Genomic DNA, 22,260 nt, shown 5'->3' on the forward strand with positions numbered 1-22,260 from the left:
ATTGTTATTACTATTATTATTCATTCATTAATTCGTTCATTTTCTTTACGGCTTAGTCTAAATAAAATATTATATTATTATTATTACTCATAATCTGCAACAGTGGAAAGAGGACAGTACTTCCATCTGTGTGTTGTTGGTCCAACGTTGTTCTCCTTCCCGCGTTCATGTGTCTAAAGCGCGTTCACGTATCCTTGCAGCGCCGTTCCCGTGAAAATATATTTCAACAGCTTCAGTCAGTGCGCGACACCGAGACTGCCGGGCGACAGCAGCGTCTCTTTTTAGCGAATGTGGAAACACAAACAACCAAACGATTAACGGACATATAACCTAACGCTGCCCGACGTGTAGTGAATTATTTTTTACAATTAATTCGTTTGGCAGCAGAGGGATATTTTCTGGGGGTAAGTGCAATGTTTTAAATCTTCCACTCGAGGATAATGGATCTGTTGTTGATTTTACTAGGCTTAGCGAGCTAGCTAGCTTAAAAAGCGGCTAGCCGACCATGCTATCAACAATTTTACTGCATTCCTTTGCAAAACGCATCTTATGAGTTCAGTTTTTCCTTTAACACAGGAAGATTCGCGGTGTGGTTCTTATCCAGTAACAAAATGCTTTTTAGATATTTTAAACGCCGAGATATGGTCCATGTAGCCATTATTAGCCTGGCTTTGCTAGCTATATATGCTTGAGCTAAGTGAGACACTGTTTATGTGACGAAATCAAATGTAATGTAACCAGTGCAGTGCTTTCCAATCGTAATTAGCGTGTGTGTGCAGACGTGCTATTACTGTTTTTATTTCAGTTTTAAGATTGAGACCTCGTTTATTGACAACGGATCATTTTTGAGTGTTTCTAGCCATACAGAGATGGCTTGACTGACAGAAACTGTAGTAGTTTGCGGTGCAAAAGCAGGTTCACATTATATAACGCTAACTTTAACACAGGGACCGATACCAAGATGTGCTAAAAGAAACATTTTATCACTGTTTATGATCAATTTAACATATGGTGGTGTTGATTTAGAAGCCAGCCCTACAGAAAAACATGCATAACGTTAAAGCTAACCATCAGCCGACACGATCAGACCGAGCATGTTACAGTAAAATCATCAGATGTGCGTGTGCATGTGAGACCTAAAGGAGCTTAATGTCATGAATGCTACACACGGGATTTATTTTAAGCTTTCGTGCTCGCAGACGCCTTGAACTTGGCAGCTCGATCACCACTCCGATTTGTTTACAAAGCGGCTGCAATTCGCCATGGAGATGCTATGCGCTTGCATCGTTGTTGCGACTCAATTAGACTGTGCTGTTTTTGTTGTTCTTTATCCTTAAGGATCCGTTTTAGCACCTCCCCTATCAATTACAGTAAACGAGGTTAAGTTGCAGGTGGTTGAAGCAATAGCTAGATAGGATAGGGTCAAATCCCTTCTGTAACTAACCCTATTCTACTAAAGGTAATCTTGTTGTGAAGATGCTTTGATGCATAAAAGAGCAATTCCAGCGTTATGGATGTGACATTTGCAGTAAAATCTCAAAACATAAATTCACATGGAAAGTATATGTTAACATAATATCAAAACATATGTTTATATTTTCCTTGACACAACTCATTAGAGTTATGGGAGCAGAAAAATATCAATCTGTAAACATTTTGATATTTTAAATGAGGAAAATAAACATGTGTTATGGATGTGACCAAAGAAGTATTCAAGTTTACAGTATACAACATATTTTGTAAAAATTCTGTGAATTAAACTGCGCAACCGCAAATAATTAATGCTAATCAAAAGGAGAAGAGTTAGCTCTCTATAAAACTAAAATGATTTATTTTATTTGACATTTTTGCATTTATGACAGAAAAGCTTTATGAATATGACCTCTCCATTATTGATGTGACATGTGAAATTGGCACTTGTGTGTCTTTGGTTATTCAAATATAGTTGTTTGAGAACATTGACATAGACATTTTTGAGTTTTTTTACAGTGCTGTAAAAACAAACTTGGAAAGGGTTTCGCTATATTGGTGATATATAAAGGTATATATATATAATATAGATATATAATCGCTATATATAAAGGTTGACATCTGCATGGAATTTCTCAAAATAAACCCATGTTTTTAGAAAAGCTTATTTTTAAAAAGAACTGCTGAATGTTGGGAATGTCATGAGGTTAAACACACTTTTTTGGTTTCCTTGTCCAGGTGCTTGGAAATGCAATTCTTTACCTTCATTATCGTCACACCTCATTAATGAACTACATACATATGATGTAATGGAGCATTCTTCACAGTTTTTTTTTTATTATTATTGTTTATCAGCTCTTAATCTATAAATGTAGGCTCTCTGGCGGGATCTTTTCATGCTTACGAGCTTAGGCTGACCTGTAAATGTCTCTAACTAATATATATATATATATATATATATATATATATATATATATATATATATATATATATATATATATATATATATATATATATATATATATTACTAACAATAGCAGTAGTTGTAGTAAAGTTAATAATAATAGTTAAATTATTTGGGTAGGGCTGCACAATATATCGTTTTGGCATCGATGTCACAATCTGTGAATACACAATAGTCGCATCACAGGATGAACAATGTGGAGTTAGGATTATAGTTGACCAGCTATAACAGATCGGAACACATGAGGATGTTGGAGTAATTTTTAGCTTAAGCAAATTAAAAGTGCATCAATCGCTTGTGTTTTTAAGGCCTGTTTAAACATTGTAGCAAGTTTAAAGCATTTGGGCACAAGGAAAATTTAGTTTGCAGCTTTAACAAAGAGTAATTGTAATAATTTTTTTAAACAATGAAAAAATATACAACATTATGGTACATTTGATTAGTTTATTTCAGTATTATTTGTATAATTGCTCTATCTCTGCTTGTAATTTGTTGATTATACTTTATGCACTCTCCTACAAAATCATCCCAATCTGTCTAAAATTATTAATTAGGCTTGAGAAAAATGGCAATGTAAATCGCGGAAAATTTACTTATGCATTGTAAATTTTTTCCAATATTGTGAACCCCTTTATACATTCTTTATGAACAAAAAAACAAGTTTTTTTGTAGAGTTGTTCTGGTTAAAAACGTCAATTTTTTTGCTAGGATTTTGGACTACTTATGCCTGTTCTTAAAATCATCTCAACTTATTTCTTCAACCCTTTAACTACCCCACCAATATAAACATGTTTGGATTGCATTTCTTTACTCATAATATTGCTAGTTAACACACTCAATGCATTTTGTTTAACACATTCCATAATTCCAAAAATATCGGCCTCTACAAATGGTTGATATGCCGGTTTATGGTAAAAGTACCAGAATTAACACATTTACTATGAAAAATTGTGTAAGACCAAAAAAAGTGTAAGACCAATTTATTTAAAAAAAATATTCAAAATAAAACATTTTAATACTAAATCATCTTTATTTTTTGAAGTATGCCATAATATTTCAAATTTTTATTTAACATGTTTTATTGTTGTTGTTTTTTTACAGTAAAACCAAATTCAAGTGTAGTAATGCAACGGGAATATGTTTGTTTTAATTTTTAGTATTATTACTAAAAGTATTACTAAAAGTATTCTTATTTAAAACAGTCATTCTTTAAATGACTTTAGCAGTCATTATTCAAAACAGTAAAAACATGGTCAACCGTATGGTAGAGTGACAGTCAAAGGGTTAATGGCTTAATAATCTCAATGCAAAGTTCTTTTACCTGAGCAATTGTATGTTGTTAGTCAACATTTTGACACAGCAAACACTGCTGACAAAAATTAAAATAATATAAAATAAGATGGCATCTTTATCTCTTCTATGTTTGATTTAAACAATGATTGCTCTTTCTCTATATCTGTTGTGCAGCTGAATGTTTCCTTAATAAATTGTGTCGTGGTTGGACATTTGGACCACTGCAGTCATGGGCTGGAGTCATTTTATTGTGACTCTCACCTGTCTTGTTGGAGCAGCTGCACACACTTGGTCTAATAAACTTGGTTACCCCCCACCAAAATGACATCTGTCTTTTAGAGTTAGGCTCATCAGCTTCAGTCTAGGATAGCTGGAACAGTTTTCAACTGAAACAATTTCATACTCTGTAGGCCATAGCATAGCTCTTCCACTTCTTGCGCATGTGTATACATCACTGTTCTCTTTAAATGTCTGCTAGATAATCACTACACTATCATAATGCTGGTTGACCATCTGTCTGAGCACAGACAACAAGCCTGATTGTTTATGTTGTGTATGAGCCTGTGTAAATGCATGGAGGTGGGTGGATTCATTCCTCACTGCATCTCTAAATGTTTTTTTCTAAATGGCAACAATCAATTTGCATATATTTGTTTTGCTTAATATGATATTTGCAAGTGTTGAGTTATTGTTTTTTGGCTGTTAATTTAGTTTTACTCTACCTCCAAAATGAGCCCAGAACATGTTGTGTTTTTAGCCTGAGTCAACATTTTTTGCATAGTACCATGCATGTGGATTGTTGAAATGGATTGGTTAGTTGGTTACTCTCTGACATTTGTGGGCTGTTAATCTTTTCCTGCTTGGTCGTACATTGGAAATATAGCATGTTGTGTGTTGGTGCTAATACAATGTGGTCCTGTTTACATATGGTATTATGTTGCATTTTTGTTGATCTGATCACTAGTCTACAAGACCAAATCCAGGTGTAAAATGTTTATAGCTTGTCCAATTTTGACCATTTCCAATTGTAGCCAAAAACGCTTTCAGATAGATTTTGGTGTTTGTTGTGTAAAACCGTTAAAGCCACAAAATACCACCTACTGTCTGCCTACTGACCTAATTCTTAAATGTGTTGTGTTGTTGGAGCACACTAGCCAGATGGGGTATCAAATTTGACATAAGATTGATTTGAAAGCAACAAAAAGGAAAAAAGTACAATGTTCTGATTCCAACACAAACCTACAGTGAGTGTTCAATACAGTTTTGCAGCTATCATAGAAGAAACAAAAGCAGCAGACCTCATACTGGCCTTATTGATTTCTCAATATAGGCATTTATATGTAATGGGTAGGGGTGCAACGGTTCAATCTACTCACGGTTCAGAATGTATCTTGGTTTTATGGTCACGGTTTCGGTACGGTACGGTTTGTGCTCTGCTTAGAAAAAATGCCTACAGAACAATTCAAAGAACAATAAACATTTATTGGTTAACAAACACCTGACAATGCAACAGCTTCACACATGACTGTAGATTTGCATGTTCCCGCATTAATGAAATAAAAGCAGGGCATTTTGAAAATTGGATTTTCAAATAAAATGCTTAAGAAAAATAAAGATAAATAAAGCTTAAATTTCCTGTTTTTCTATTTTACATCTCGGCTCAACAGTCTCAACCAATTATGCAATAATAGTTATGCCAAAACTTCGTAATAATTGAGCACTTTCAAAGTATTGATTACTTCTGTTTACATTATGCTTGCATTACGAAGGCAATAATGCATTTTTATTGATTTCTTTATGATTTTATTATGATTCCAAAGAGCTCCATTTTACTTATCAGCACAATCGTAGTGAATGAAACAATAGAGCAAAGAGTTGGTTCTTCTTTCTTAATTCAGCGGAAACAGTACATCGAGAAGAAAACTGTTCTTAGTAGATAGCGGGTAAATGGAGTGTATAGTGGGAGTGATCGGGTGTGGAAGAACACCCATCAGAAGAGGGACTGAAGTAACAGATCTGCTGTATGTCCGCGTCTGTATGGGACGCTTCTGGGTCCGGACACGGACCTGGATCTAGCTGTTAGTGACCACTGATCTAGGCTATCTTTGCAACAACAACAAAAAAGACATTCGTGATGTTTTTGTGTCTGTTGAAACACTGACGGCAATGTGCTGTGACTTGGCCTCACCTGCGCATTTGTGCTGTATCTCCTTCACTTGCCATGCTGAAACCCGCAGAAACTCCACACACACACACACACACACACACACACACACACACACACACACACACACACACACACACACTGACACATGAGGAAACGTGATGTCAACAACAGATTTACATACTAAGAGGTGATTGGAAAGGTCTTCGCATGTGCAATGAGCGTGAAAGGTAATTGGAAGCGTAGGTGGAACTTCTTTGTTGAGGTTGTTTTTATTAACAAACCAATATTATTAATGCGTATTCTGAACCGCGGATCACAGGACGTACCGAACCGTGGGAGCACAACGTGATTTTTTTTTCTTTACAGAGAACCGTTGCATCCCTAGTAATAGAAAAACAGAAAATTGGAGAGAAAAAACGTACATTACGATATTTTTATTTTCTGTGATTTATATTGCAATATTTGACCAAATAACTTAAATAGCTCTATTATGAAATAATTAATGCATTTAAATTGAATGGGAAGATTTTGTAGACGAGTGCATCTGCAGAAAATAGACTAATTGGCAGCATAGATAAATACAGTAGAGCAACAGTATAAATGAAGGAGTCTAACAGTATTTATGTGAATAAAAATATAATCAGACAAACAAGAAAGTTGTATAGTCTTCGTTATATACATTATTTAATAAAATTTACTTTTGTTAAATCTACTGAATGCAATAATTCCTTGTGCCCAAATACTAAAAGCTTATTTAAAATGCTTACACATTCACAGACCTTAAAACACACACAACTAATCAACTTTCACATTTTTATGGTTAAACTGAAATGGCTCCACAGTTGTACCTGGTCAACTATAATTCTGACTTCACATTACAGATCCTGCGACGTGAATGTTGCGCATTCATACATTGTGATATAGATGCTGAAATGATAAATTGTGCAGCTCTAATATGTGTAATATTGTGCAGCTCCTCCCATTGACCCTGCCCTCAAAGTACACCGAAAATTGAAAAAAGTGTTGTGAAAAAAGTGAACAAGCAAAACTGATTGAAACAGCAAGTGTAAACTGAAAGATGTCTACCAATTCCTCTTCTAATTAATTTGACAAAAATGCGTTTTTATGCCTTTTTTATTGTATCGGATAGAGGAGAACAGAGAGAGGGAGAGCATCGGCAAAGCACGTCAAGCCGGTTATCGGACTCTGGTCGATTGTGTTGGTGAGCTTAACCACAAGGCTATTGGCACCAATGACCAAAATGCATTTTAATACCATGTGTAAAGTGCCCTATGATTGAGCATGATAATGTGATGCTAAACAAATCATCTTGCATAAATGTGGAGAACACAAATACAGAAAATGCCTCATTGTTTGTCTAGGGTGTCTAATGGTTTTAGCTGCCGGTTACCTTAGCAGTCCCTGCCCAGAGCTCTCACTGTATATAAAGTTACAGGATAGAGCTCTAATGGACTCTGTCCATTGAGAAGATATCTTCGAGATGAGCAGGAGATAATGGATGGGATAGAATCACTAATGAAGTGTGCGTGTTATGCTTCATTTACCGCTGTTTGTTTTCAGGTGGAGAAGCTTCTGTTTCACTTTTGAATTTGCTGTAGTCCAATCAGAGATGAGCATGTTGATGATGATTATGCAGATGTAGTCCATACGCAGTGTGCTCATACTAATGAGTATTTTAATTATAGGCCCAGGAGCATGAAACCGTTTTTTGTCTGTGAATGCTGTCTGCCTTTTGATTGTATATTGTGTTGTAAGGATTATATATATATGTGATGTAAGGATGTGAATGACCTGCAGTCAGTTCATGTGTTTACAGTGCTCGTGGATTGTATAATAGATTGTTTATATAGGCTCAGAGCCAAAGCAGTTTCTCATTCAATACAACTTTCAATTCAATAATGGTGGGTTATCACATGAGTGATAGTGACATTTTTTTTTCACTAAATTACATTTCCACTGCATTCTGTCTATAGCAGAGAAGCTCTGGTATTTTTTTCTACTAGGAGCATAAACGACTGGTGGGAATCTCTAGCCACATTTGGACTATGATTCGGAGGTCTGCGATGTGATTTCTAAATTGATTATCAATGCATATTTTATTTAAATACAGATTAAATTTCTTTATCACTGTCTAATAAAGTAAGTATCTCACTCATATTGAATTTACCAGCAATTTGTTATTAATAAAACTAATTAAGTGATTTGAGAAGTCGACAAGGTTACAAAGAACCATCAGTAGGACCAGATGGAATCTGCGGACATTTTTTGTTATTTTTGCGCAGAATTTTGTTAAAAATCTGCGGATTTATGCGAAATGATTTTTAGAGTGTCATAACTAAAACCTTAATATATGAAATAAAAAAGTAATACCTTTTTAACTTTTATTTAATGTTTACAATACAAATCCAATTAGATCCACTTTATTTGGTAAACAAAGCAAGTGTCTCATATACCTACTAAAAGTAAAATATTACTTTACACACTGTATTGTAAATAAATCATATGAATATTTTCATGTTAGTCAATAATATTACTGAAATTAATTAAAAAACTGAATAAATCAAATTTTACACACATTTGCACAGGTAAATAAACAGAATCAATGATGGGCTAAAAATCTGTGGAATTCTGGCCGTGCAGATTCCGTGTGTTTTTTTTCTTCCTCTTGTGGTATTAATTCTTTGAGTTTTTTTCTTCTGTTGAAAGAAGATATTTTGACATGAATGGATGCTGGTTGGAAGGATGCTGGCTGTTTAAATTTGGTTAAAATTGCATAGTCAGTGGGCGGCAGCTACCAACACCTTTGTTTTTCTCAAATTGTCCTTTTATGTTCAACAGAAGCAAGAAGCTCAAATAGATTTTGAACAAGAGAAGGTCGAGTAAATTATGGCAAACTTTTCTTTTTTGGGGGGGTGAAATAAGCATATTCTGAACTACTGACAATTTTTAAACTTCAACAATACTCTGGGCAAATTTACTACCTTTTCATTATGTACGTAGACTTTTTTTAATCCATTGACCTCCATTATAATGAGATTATTTTGGATTGCAAAGCCCTGAACACATAAAATTATGCATTCTTTGTTGGTGGTGGTTTTTCTCTGTTTTAGGCCCAATTTGTAATTCCTACTGTTGATCATTTGCAGTGCAAATAAAGCATAGTTTCTGTTTTTTACGGAGTTTTATTTGGAGTTATATGGTGTGAGAGAGACCTTTGCGCACTTACCTTTATGGCTGAGAAAATCAAAATAAGCATCTCAGCTCTCAGAACAGAGTAAATATAGTAGGTGTATTTATAATGTGCACCCACATTATAATTTTCAGTTCTACTCCATAGAACAACATAAATAAAAGCAAGGAAGTTTTTCTGCCCAAGTCTATCTAAAGTGTAAAGGGTGTCAATTGATGATCAACAGTAAAAATGACAAATCGTATCTCTTCCCAACAATCAACAATGCATGATTATATTGTGTCATGGCTTAGCAAATTAAAAATTGTCATCATAACTGAAGTCAACGGGTCAAAAACAGCGAAACGGTAGTAAATCTGAACAATACACAAAGGTTAATACAAAAATGGCTGACTTGATTACATTATAAATGTTGTCACATTAAGTATTGATGAGCTCATTCACTTAGCCTGCCTCTGACAGCTGCTGCATCGTTTACCATTGTCTGGACCTCGGTGGTCTCAAGAGCTGGCTACTAGCTTGCATGATGCTGCTGGGTCTTTCCACCTTCAGTTTCACAGATGTGAAAATGCTTTAAGCTAAGTTTTCATGTTGACAGCACCAGTCTGGTTTTGCTTGCCACCATCATGCAACAATACACTTGTTCCTTTAAACTTCATGCTTTTTGCATTCCATCAACTCCACTTTATCAATTAACATTCAGAAATGGAAAATTGATTTTTGTCATTTGTGAATTGATTGAGAGGGTTCCACATTTGCATCACATTTAAGCATTATATTTTCCCCTTACCCCTAATTCCTGAGCCCTCATTTAGATGGAAATTCTTCACAGAATTTCTGCCCAGCCCTCAACCCTTTTGTTTCCAAGTTCTTGTTCTGCGTTGGTTGATGATTTGTATCATTAACAAATCATTCTGCTGTCAGCATATGGTCCGGGCCCATGGGGGCAGTGTGGATTATAAATGCGGAAGTGTGCGCGTATCGGCAATTGTTTTAGAACTTCCGATTCAGCTGCCTATGGGAGAAATGACTAGGAATAATAAACGGCAGAAAACGGTCAAACTACTTACTCTACAAACAAGTGTTTGCATGACAATAGAGACAAAGTAGAATAATATAATAAGAAAATATCAGTTTGCAACACCAAGCAGCAAAATGAGCTGTTTTTAACGTCTAAAAAAGAATGGAAGTGAATGAGACCGGAAGTTTCGAGCCAAAATGATTCAAATGGCTGCGCCCACTCGTACGCGGAGAATAAGGTGAATAGGTGTCAAAATTAATTGTTTCTTCGGTGCACCACGATGCAGATGCGGACAATTCGTATCGGTTCAGTAATAATCATAACCGGTTATGTACTGACGTTATTTATCTCGTATGCGCTATGTCGCTGTAGTTTACTATGGCGAGGGAGGCGAGCGCAAGTATTTTTCAATGCTTCAACTGCTTAAAATCGCAGAAACTGTGTACAATTTCACTGCGTGTTTGCTGGACAGTCTTTCACTGACACTGAACAGCAGAAACCCCTATTTCACAGCGATTTAGAGAAAGAAAGTAAACTCCATTTCTCTCTCTCTCTCTCTCTGTGTGGCTCATTTTACTGGATGCATGACTTTTCCTCTCCTCTCGGCTGTTACAGCGATACTTCTGGATACAGACACGAGCGCGCAAGTTTTCTCCACCGCGTCTATCATGGATCAGCTGTGATCGCCGCTGCAGTGTTCCCAGACCTACCGAAATGCTTATCCAAAACTGCCCAATCTGGCAACACTGCGCCGCTGCCGTTTATCAGTGTCACTCATCAGTGAACAGCACCTGTGAAGTAAAATATTAAATTGTGTATGGAAAGCATCGTCGATGCACCGAGATATCGAATTGAACGAAATCGATGGCATGATAATCGTAATCAAACTGTGAGACCAGTGTAGGTTCACACCTCTAGATTCTGGCATGAATAGGCAGAGATCTGTGTCCTTATAGTGGTGTCGACAAACTTGGTTAAAAAAGGTGCACAACCAACAGGAACTAACCAACAATTTTTGAGGTTTTCACTAAAATTACAAAGTGCGAACGTGACGCAGCGAATCGTTACCTGATAGATTACGCTGACTGCCAGGGCTGGAGCTCAGACGAGCGCATGACAGTGTCACTGCGTGTTTGTCTGTGCCTGTCTGTGTGTGGTTACGTGATGTGTGTGTGGATGGAGGGCTGTTCAGAAACGCCAGTGTGGATGTGGATAGTTTTCGTTCTAAAATGCCATTTTAAAACTAAGCTGTATTAGTGAGAACTAGTGTGAACTAAGTGTGTATTTTTCGCGAGCGGGTTTGCGAAGAGGGCAGGGCAAGGGATCGCTATGCCGGCTCAGCATCGTGACGTCTATTGGCCATTGGTGATGGACGATGGCATCGTCTATCAACCTAACCCTAATTGTAATAATGATTTATATCTTCCAAATTGAGTTTGTAGATGAAACTTTCTTTTGAGGTTTCAGTGCAGAAATGAAAAAAAAAACAATAGGCCTAATACAAAACATAAGATTAAAACATGGAAAAATGATCAGATTATAATTGCTGTCAAATTTTCCAACAGATAAACAGTACTCGGTAATATTTCAGAATTCTTTGTTTCGTATTCGACATGAAGCGCACATTTAATGATAGGAATGACATCCCACCCTGCTAATAATTCTCTTGATAGCTGTATATGTGATGGCTATTACACAACCATAATACATAGCCTGGTACATAAGTTCTTTGGATCAAATTGCTTTTTTCACTACAATCGATCGGAACCAGAGTTCGTTTCAATCGAACAAAGACCACCTCATTCAGGCAGTCTCGGACCAATTGTTTCGGCGCGGATCCAAGCGCAATTGTGGTATTCACATATGCTAAACAAACTGTGCTAACTGGTCAAATGAGACCGAAATAAACGCCTAGGTGTGAAAAGAACCCTATTTGCATGCAATTGACAAACAGTCGCAGCCAAATGAAACTTTAGTGACAAGGCAGCACTGGCCCAATTGGGCTAGTAACTATACTGTCTACTGTCCCGAGCGTCCTGCATGCTGGCCTCGGGCCATCGACCAGTTTTTATTTTCGAGCCCTTACCTTGGGAGAAACCAGGCTCAATACGGGGACCAGTTCTTTTCTGGCCTAAAGGAAAAGAGACATAGATGCAGTTTAGAAAAAACGTTTGTGGCCTTGAGAATGATTAACATCCATCGTAGTACAATTTGCAGGTCCAAGCAGGTACCTGGTGGGCATTCAGACTAACCAAAATGATCTGTGTAGAGACTTGTCCCATAGCCAAGATCTTTTAATGGGAATCAGTCAATTAATCATTTATGACATTGCTTTTTTGGCAAGGTGTTATTCCTTGCATTAGTGCAGATAAGTTGGTGAGACATTATAATACACACCTCAACAATGTAACAGGATGCCTGGAGGTGTTTGCCCCACTGTATGTAAGGCAGGATCGGGCAAACCCATTTAACATTCATGACCCCTCACATCTGCCCTTACAAATGGTAATGTAGCAGTTCTGGAACAAAAGACTTGGCAAATGGTCTTTGAAATTTTCAAAGGCTTTCATTTCTTTTGTAAGTCCATCATTGTATTTAGCAGCTCCATGATTAACAGATGTTTTTACATAAATAGAGGGGTAAAAGCTCTGAAGATCAACACCATTTGTTTTGACTATAATAATGATTTTAATAAGAGGTTTCATGAGCAAGTCTGTGTAGAATTTCATGTTTTGGTTGTCATGTTATCACTAGTTAAACCTAAAGGGCATGTTTTGACGAGGGTGAGGGAACAAAGGTCACAAAAGACACTCAGGGTCCTGTAATGTCACACTGAGGCGCAAATGGGGGTCATCGTCCAGGGCTAACAGCAGTTTAAGGAGCAGGAAGCTCTTTTTTTTCCACCTTCATAGAGAGCTGTACATTGTGCTTATTCACTCTGAGCATCATTGTAGTAGTTAAGATTGGGCATTTTGTAATGTGCCACATTTTCTCTCCTCATTGTTTTTGTTAGTGCCATTCATGAGCAGCATGTGCAGTCGTTGAATGTTTTGTTTAAAGTTGCCGGCTGTCGTGAGATGCCATGCTGTAAAGTCTCTTTGTCTGGGAATTGCGAATAGAGGCAGAAGGCAGCAGCTAGAGGAGGAGCTGTGCAATCTGACACGACTGGGCCCATGAACCAGTCCCACTCCTCCTCCTCAGAGAGAGAGAGAGAGAGAGAGAGAGAGAGAGAGAGAGAGAGAGAGAGAGAGAGCATGCTGACTTCAGACTGACATTTGACTCCTCAACCCACAGGCAACAGTGATGATGGTGCAGGCGGGACTCTCTCTTTCCTTCTGCAGTCATTCTGAGAGTTCGCTCCTCTGTGCAACAACGTGTTTCTTCCTTTTACATTTTATTCACTTGAAGAGCTGACGGGATACTTAAAGTCCTGGGAGTGGTCTTTCTGAAAACAATCCTGGAATGTGCTTTTAGAAGGCTGGTTAATTCAGCTCCTTAACACTGTTGGTTTTTTTTTTTTTCAATCTTTTCTGGGATTTCTGTCTCCTTCCAGCGGCTGGAAATTGGATCTGCTTGTGTAACATTCCTAGATTACAGCATCCCCCCACCCCACTTCTTACTCCACCAACTTTGGTTTAGCTCAGTCTGGGCTGTTTCTGCTAAAGAGAAAGTCTTTTAAGAAGCATATCGCCTGCTCTCCCAGTTTGAGGAACAGCTCCTGGAATTACGTGGATTTCCTAACTGTGTGTTATAGGTGTTTTGAACTCATCCCTTCCTCCTGTTGGGGGTTGGGGTGAGGATACATTACCGTGGCCCCCCCTGGGCAACCTGTTGGAGCTGTGTATTCCTCTTGAGTTGGAATTTTTATCTTCACGCCATTTGTTTATTTATAAGAAAGCTTCAGGAACAGAACTGTGAAACAGGAAAGGAGTGGCCATCTCTTATGGGTATTTTTGTTGTTATGGAAAGAGCATGATGAAGAGTAAGTCTGCTCCTCATGTCGGCTACTGTTAGACTACAGCCTGTGTACTCATGGAAGGGGGTGCTCAAGCTCTTCTCTTGCATAGCGGCCAGAACTGCTAGTAAACCTAAAGGTAAACACACCATACTCTCATTTACTACTGCAACTAACTCGCTTCTATTTTGTCACTCATTCACTGTTCAAATCCGACCCAGTTAATTAAACCAACCATTTACTTGATATTCATGTTATTCCAAACTATTTTTTCTACTTTTCTTTTTTGAAAAGTACTGTAAAAGTCAAAAGAGTTCAAAGCAATATTAGACCCCATTGACTATTACTGTATGAACTAATTTTTGACATGCATCATCCGTACAATGGATTGTCATGTATGTGTGTAGTATATGTTTTTCTGTAGAAGTAAAAAACAGCCCAATAGCTCAGTTGGTTTTCATTGGGCCTCTTGTGACATTCCTGCACTTTCTCCTGTTGACAAAGAAGGGAAAGGTGTCTGTTTTCAGAGACAACATTCATTATTTTCTTTTCTCTGTTTGTTTTAAAATGCCTAGGTCCCTCCCATCATTGATTTGGTTTTGTGTGTGTGTTTGTGGAAAGCTTGAGTCTTTGGCGTAGCACCACAGCTTCAATGGAGCTGTCATCAGACCTACTGTCTTCATTGTTCTCTCCTGTGCTTTCCTGTTCACTCCATTAGTAGTATATTAGGAAACATGTATGTGTTTTGGGTTGGAGTGGGAAGTTGAACAAGTTTGCTAGTGGGGCAGTATGGTTGGGGCAGGCTGGGACGTGTCTGTCTGCTAGGGAACTCTGACTCATAGACTGGATGATCATGTATTTGGGATTTGTACATGGGTGATGTATATAAATATGAAATAGTTTGATTTTTATAATGAAGCTATTTGTCTAAAAATAAGTAGAAAAGGAACGTTTGTTTTCTTAAAGTGATTGGGATCAAATGTCTTAAGTATTTTTCGAACATGACATTGTAATTGAAATTAGTATGTAACGTCTATTATAGGAGTCCCCTTAATTTTAACCTAAAATTATCCAGATTGTTCCATATCTATTTGCGAACTCCTCTCAGAACATTTTTGTGCCTTTATCTCATCTCATTGTTTGTTTTTTTTGTGTCCCCTACGGCCAAAGCTTTTTGCTGGTGGCTAAATGACTGCATTAGCTTTCTGTGTAATATAGAATCAGCTCTGAGATTTGGTACATTTCGGTCACTGTATGACTCATGAAAGGATTCATAACTTAATCATGAGCTTCTCATACCAGCAGCTGAGCCAATTACAAATGTTGATATCAAAACTAAATTGGGTTTCAGCTTTTAAGCCCCTGTTGGCTTTTAGTCATGCCCTGTCCATGCTATTGACCATCTGCCAGATTTGGACTTCTTAAACTGCTGAATAATTTCACCAGATACTTTAATGCATATTGATCTACGTTCCATTCTGAATGGCTACTGATGAAATGTTGAAGTGTTGCCTATTGTGGAGAAATCAATGTGAAGCCCAGTCTGTATTATGCTCTGCATTAGTCCTGGCCACCGTGAGGAACAGACTTCACATTAAAAACAAGACAAAAATGTACTAAGTTCAGGACAGGGGTGTGAATGATCTGCATTAGGGTTGGGTCGATAGACAATGCCATCGTCCATCGCAGATGGCCATTAGACGTCACGATGCTGAGCCAGCATTGCGATCCACCGCCCCACCCCTGTCGCAGCAACCCGTTCGCGAAAAATACACACTGCCCCGTTTACACTAATATGTCTTGGTTTAAAATGTCATTTTAAAACGAAAACTATCCACGTCCACACTTGCGGTTCATCTAGCATTTCTACAGAGTGCAGTGCACGTCGGATAGTTTATCAAGGATGTAGGCTACTGCTGTATCGCGTCTCACTATAGTTGTTAAACATGACATTCAATTAATCTTGTCTATATAATAACTTCTGTCTTTTGAATCTATCAGGTTACGTGTTACAGCATCAGTACAATGCTTCAATCTTTCGCTTTCACGCTTGTACTTAGTAATTTTAGCGCACCTATTTTACCAACCTAGTTTGTCGACACTATTATAACGACACAGATCACTCTGCCTATTCATGCCAGAGTCTAGGGGAAAAAGTGATTGACGGGTGGTAATTTGTGTGTAACTTTGTTTATTATTTATGATTTGGTTATAGGTAAAACAAAGACCATGAGGGCCAGGTAGTCGAAACGGTAGGCTACAAATAATTAATTAGTTATAAATGAATTAATTATTCATAAATAATTAATTCACCGCCACCTATGACGACGATGCCATCGTCCATCGCGATGTTTCACATTAGACATCGTACAATGCCAAATTGGTCGACATCACCCAACCCTAATCTGCATACCAATGCCATTAAGAGAATGAGTTTGGGAACTAGAAAATGAATATTAACGTTCATATAAATTCCCCTGTCATTTGAAGTGTAACATAAATATGAGATAATAAGAAGATGAATGGGTATGCAAAATAGTAATCCCAAATGCTGGTAGTTTTGTGCAAATCTGGGCCACATACTGGGAGAGCAGATTCACATGCTTTTGTGCCTCTTAGAGTAGTCCTGATTGCTACACATAGATTGCTGGCTTGTGGATGTAAAAAAGCAAACATTTCTCTTGTTCCATTTGTTTGCTCCGTTCTTAATCAATTTTGAGTGAGTGCCATTGCTACCTACTGGTTAGTCCAGGCAACAGCCCTAGTTTTATGTCCATTCTTGCTTTCTTTGTATTTGACAAAATAACAACAACACTTACAATAACTGTTTAAAGTCATCATGCACCATTGTCAGAGGGTACGAAAAAGAGATCGGTTGAAGAGGCGTGTCGGTGTTTGACTTAACAGTATGAAGAAAAATCTGTTCTACTTGTTCTGTAGCTGTATTGTTTCTGGCTTCGTTGACTTTGACTAATTCTGTTATTTTTTATAGCATGGAAGGACTTTCTTTTTGTTACGCAATGAACAAACGGACTTGCTTTGCTGCATTGAATAGTAGTGGGACCTGAAAAACCTGTCAGTTATAAAATAAACCAAGAAAGCAGCTCAACAGTTGGAAAGCATATACATGGATTATAATATTATTGTAATTTTATTGATGTGCAGGGTTCAACGCTAAGGATTTTTTTCTACTGGCCCAATCAGGCCAGTGGTTCAGATTTTTACTTGCCCTGCCAAAATTTTCACTGGCCCCACCAAAAAAAGAATTTAATAGCTATTTTTTAGCCACATATTTTAAATAATGTGTCAAGAGTATAATTATATACATTCACTTTTTATTCATCATATATACACAGCTGGGGTGTCGAAAAAAAAAGTTAAATAACAGACGGTAAATTACAAAAATTTACCAGAAATTTGAATTCGAGGAAATATCTGTAATTTAATGTCCGTTATTTTATGGTAAATGTCTGTAATTTAAGTGCCTTTATTTTTTTTAACAGTGTATATATTATAAGCTAAAATTTCATTTTGACACCCACCGACATATAAATCAGAGAGGTCAGACTTTCTCATACAAAGCCTCATTTAAGTTTTGTAAAAGTCTATCTATTGAATTAATCAATCTACTAAAAAACGTTGGCTAGAATTATGCATTATAGGCTTACATTTATAGAGAGAAATAACAGATGAACCAGTGTTGTGCCAAGAAATCCACCCCTGCTTTAAATTGCACCCCCTCTGAAATGTGCATATATTAAGTTAAATTGTTATTTTTTTAAATGAATAATAAAGTTATGACAACTAATGACAGTGACTGAGGTGAGTTTCATAAATGGAACCTTTATCTTATCGAAGATATATTTAAATAAATAAATTTAATTTAAATACAATACTGATTAGATTAATTAAAGTGAATGGTTTAAGGTGTGGTTTAGTTAAAAACTACAGCAGTTTTATGTTTTTCGTTTATTTAAAAACCACCAAAATGCCTAATTTTAGAAACAGGCTCATTACATCAGTCTAGACTACAGTCAATATTTTTATTTTTCATTTATTTGTAAACCTAGTTTTAAAATGCATTTCAATTGTTTTTGCTTGATCCATCAAAATTATAATCGTTTTAATCAATTATGGCCATTGATTTTTTTTTTATTTATTTATTTATTTTTTTTTATTAATACAGGCCTAATACAAAATATTATAAGATTAAAATACGAAAAAATTATCAGATAGTAACTTCGGTCAATTTTCCTAACGGATAATCAGCACTAGGTAATATTTCAGCATGCTTTTACTTTGGTATTAGACATGAAACGCATTTGCAGGCAGAAATGACATCCCGCCCTGCTCATAATTCTCTCTTCGTATGTCTTTTACCCAACCATAATACACTGTGATATAGCCTGGTTCGTTAGTTCGTTGGATCATTTTGTTTTCTCACTACAATCGATCGCTCTATCGAGCCGAGACCACCTCATTTAGGCGATCTCGGACCGATTGATTTGGTGCGGATCCCACGCGTTTGCTGGATTCACATATGCCAGACAAACCACGCTTACTGGGCAAACAAGACAGGTTCCGAAACAAATGTCTGGGTGTGAAAGCACCCTGTATTTGCAAGCCATTGACAAACAGTCACAGCCAAATTAAACTTTAGTGATAAGGCAGCAGTGCCCCGATCGGGACAGTAACCATTCGCTATACTGTGCCGTGCGTCTCGCACGCTGGCCCTAGGCCATCGGGCAGTCCTTATTGTCGAGCCCTGTTGTGTGATTTGACAATGTTTCTTTTTTGCTCAAAACATGACTTTAGAATTAAAAAGTTTTCACTTCATGATTAGAGTGCAGATTAAACAATCCTATAACTTATAGTTTGAGTGGGTTTTTGTTATTTTGTGGAATCAAACAAATCCATGTCTGGTGTTTTATTTCTAAATGAATCTGGGTTTGAACGGATCATCAAGACAGTCACTTTATTTCTACATTCTTTAACCATTTCAGTGGATGAATTATACAATGAAACACAGATGAACATTTGAGTTGATGGGTTTGCCACATATACTGCTGGTTTAAGTGTTGTGTTTATTCATCCAAAAATATAAACATTTTTTTTAATTAATTGGCTGTTGACCAAAGCTAATCTCTATTTTTGCTTTTTCTCTCATTCCAGAGGTCCACACATTTCAAGGAAAGAAGAAAGACGTACTTGGAAATCTTATGGACGAAGGCAAGTATTCCTCGCTTCCTCGCGTTTTACCTCGCTGTGTGTGTTCTGTTATTGTATTTTCAGATCATGCAATGTTTTATGAAATTCAAACAGAGTCCTGCCAATGTGCTTTTTTTGTAGAAATGTAGGTTTGTTGAAACTTGCAACAGGTTAGGTTGTTCTTGGCTGCAATGCTTCAGTGCGCATTCAGCTGATGTTTAGTTCAGCCTGAGTTCATGAGGATGTGGAAGGCTTCTTAGGAGAGCGAAAGAAGAAATTTCTTAGGAAAAATAAATTATAGGGGTTTGTGCCTTTTTGTTCATTCATAGTCTCCTTCTTGAATATGGATAGATCTATATTTAACTTTCATTCTTTCTCATAACCTCAGATCAAACCATTAGCCATTACAGACTGCTCTGTCTATTGGTGGGTCAAATCACGATCATCTTCTAGTTCTTAATCTCTTCATCCACCAAATCTATGATACCAAACTTCTTGTCTGTGCCATCAAATCTTAAAGTACCTCTTCCAGAGAACTGCTTTTGAGAATGCTGATTACAAATGAACCTACACCAAAAGCAGTTAATTTCATTGGAACCAGTCCCAGGATATATCCCACAAACCCCTTCTGCAATCATACATGTGTACTCTACAAGTTTATTTCCATAGCACGTAAAAGCCTTGTAGAGAGATTGAAAGAGCTAGTCAAACTCGAATCGTAAATCTTAATAACCCACAAAGATTTTATTTCTCGTTTAAAGTACCGACTTCAGATCTCAGGAATAAACCGAGTCCCGTTACAGAATCTTGGAGACCACAGAGACTGCAGCATGCTAAAACACAATGCTAACACCTACTGGGTGAACAAAACACTTGACCACAAACGTCTCCATGGAGTCTGGCATCAGACCACATTGTTACTGTGCCTGATAAAACAGCTAGACAGAGCTTAATAAAACTAAATTTGCTAACCATTGTTATGTAATGAAGTACGCCATTAATTAGTGCAACCCTCAATTTGTGTAGCTGTGAAAGCATATCAGAGTTATGCCTCTCGCTTATGAAAGTGCTGCATTGTAAGAAACTGCATTTGAGCGTTTTAATTAATGTGGATATTTGTAGCTGGGATTAGTTATGCAACTTTGTATACACAAGATGCAGGAAGATCAACTCTCCTGTGACATTATATTGTTTTTATCATTCAACTTTTTACTTTGACTTCCGTGCTCGTTTAGGTTACGGATGTATTTTGTTCTTGAATTTTATTGGGTTTTAGTTATTTGCATTTCTAATATTTGTTGATTTTGTTGCATCAGATAACATCTAAAATTTTGACTATGAAATGGGAATGACTGATTCAATATCTTTTTTTTTTTTTCAAGCTTTTAAATGTATTTTGCCAAGTCATCAAATGCTGTCATGTCTCGGCCCATATCTCTTACCTGACATGTTGAGAAAACCCAAATTTTATTGAAATTTGACAGCCAAAATGAGACAATGCGTGAGATATGAGACCATCACAATTATCTGTGTCTTGACTTGGTGATGAGTGATGTTTCCAGAGATTTGGGCTTTTTGCTCTTGCTGCAGGGTGTGGTGTGTGTGTGTGTGTTAGATCGTTTTTCCCCTTTCTTAAGGCAAGACTCAAATGCGTGGAGTTGAAAACGGCGCCATTGTATGATTTGATTGAAAAATACCCTTATGTTTTTTTTTATTAACTTCTTGCAGTTTCCTTGTATGCAAAGAAACATGTTTGGACTAATCACGCAGTTGCGTTAAATTTAAAATTTGCTTAAAAACAATTACTTAGTAAAAAGAATTGCTAAGAAATTACCAAAGAATTATATGATACCAGAAACATACTGGACACAAGAATGCAAAACACTGGTGCATATTGTTAGCCATATTATAGCAAGTTGTGCTGTTGTACATTTATCTTGCAGTATTGGCTTATACCACCGGTGTTATACTACACACTATACGCAAATTAGAAATTGAAAAGTGAGCACACATGCTGGTTATATACAATATCCCACTCCAGTGTTGGCACACATTTAGGTAATGCTTTACTTGAAGGGGTGTTCATAAGTAGGCATGGGCCGATAAAAGATTCTGATGGTATGGTAACCTTGGATAAAAAATAGCATGGTTTCGCTGTATTGTGATTACTGCTCTAAAATATATATTTTTTAAATGTCTGGATATAAAACAATAACTTTTTTTCCCCTTTTAAACACAATATATATTTTATGTTAAGAACCATTAAAAATATTTTAGAGCAGTGAACATGTCAGGCTAAATAATTCAAATGAATTATTGATATTTGCTGTCTTCATTTATTTCAAAAACAGATGTTTTTTTACGATTTAAAATGGCATGTTTGGATATCTTTTCTGCTGGACATACTGTCGTCCTAAAAGTAAATAAATCTTACACATGCCTTAGGAACGGTATTGCAAAAGATTTTGACGGTTTTAAAACCTTGATTTTTCCTAACCGCGGTATACCTTGAAAACAGTTATCGTCCCATGCCTATTCATAAGACTGTCATGAAACCTTTATAATCATGATATGACATGTCATGAATGTGACTGAGATTTTATAAATGCTTATAAAAAATGTCATTAAGGGCGTGCTCACACTAGTTACAGTTGCCTGGAACCGTGCTGGAGTGCCCTCCCCCCCTCTCCCCCAACGGCCTGCACTCACACTGCTTTTGCCTTCTGAACCGGAGCATGCTTACATCATCGATGATGCGACTGTTCAGTTTAACAGGAAGAGAAGCGCTCTTTCTCAGCACAGTGGAGATTGCTTTAGTTATATTGTTTTGTGTTATATTTAGTCGTTTGGGATGCAGTGACACGCAGTCAAATATTTTGCAGGACAGATCCACAACTTTTGATGCTAATAGATTATCATAAAAGTCATCGTGCTGGACGTATTAGGAGGTTTGCTGAAGATGGCAGCTGAC

General features: G+C 36.9%; 1 protein-coding gene across 2 annotated transcripts in view; it reads left to right on the plus strand.

Moving 5' to 3' along the window:
• The first annotated feature begins 241 nt into the window (after positions 1-241).
• siah1 (siah E3 ubiquitin protein ligase 1) overlaps positions 242-22,260 on the plus strand; it is a 31,699-nt gene continuing 9,680 nt past the window's right edge. Inside the window, exons 1-2 of one of the 2 annotated variants that reach the window (XM_056478154.1) lie at positions 242-404; positions 19,254-19,310. In XM_056478154.1, the coding sequence (XP_056334129.1) occupies positions 19,301-19,310 (10 nt within the window). In that variant the 5' untranslated portion in view covers positions 242-404; positions 19,254-19,300. Of the gene's footprint in view, positions 405-13,425; positions 14,221-19,253; positions 19,311-22,260 lie in introns of those variants that run through there. The other variant, XM_056478153.1, reaches the window with a different exon arrangement.

Source organism: Danio aesculapii, chromosome 18 (assembly GCF_903798145.1).
Source record: "Danio aesculapii chromosome 18, fDanAes4.1, whole genome shotgun sequence".
Lineage (NCBI taxonomy): Eukaryota > Metazoa > Chordata > Actinopteri > Cypriniformes > Danionidae > Danio > Danio aesculapii.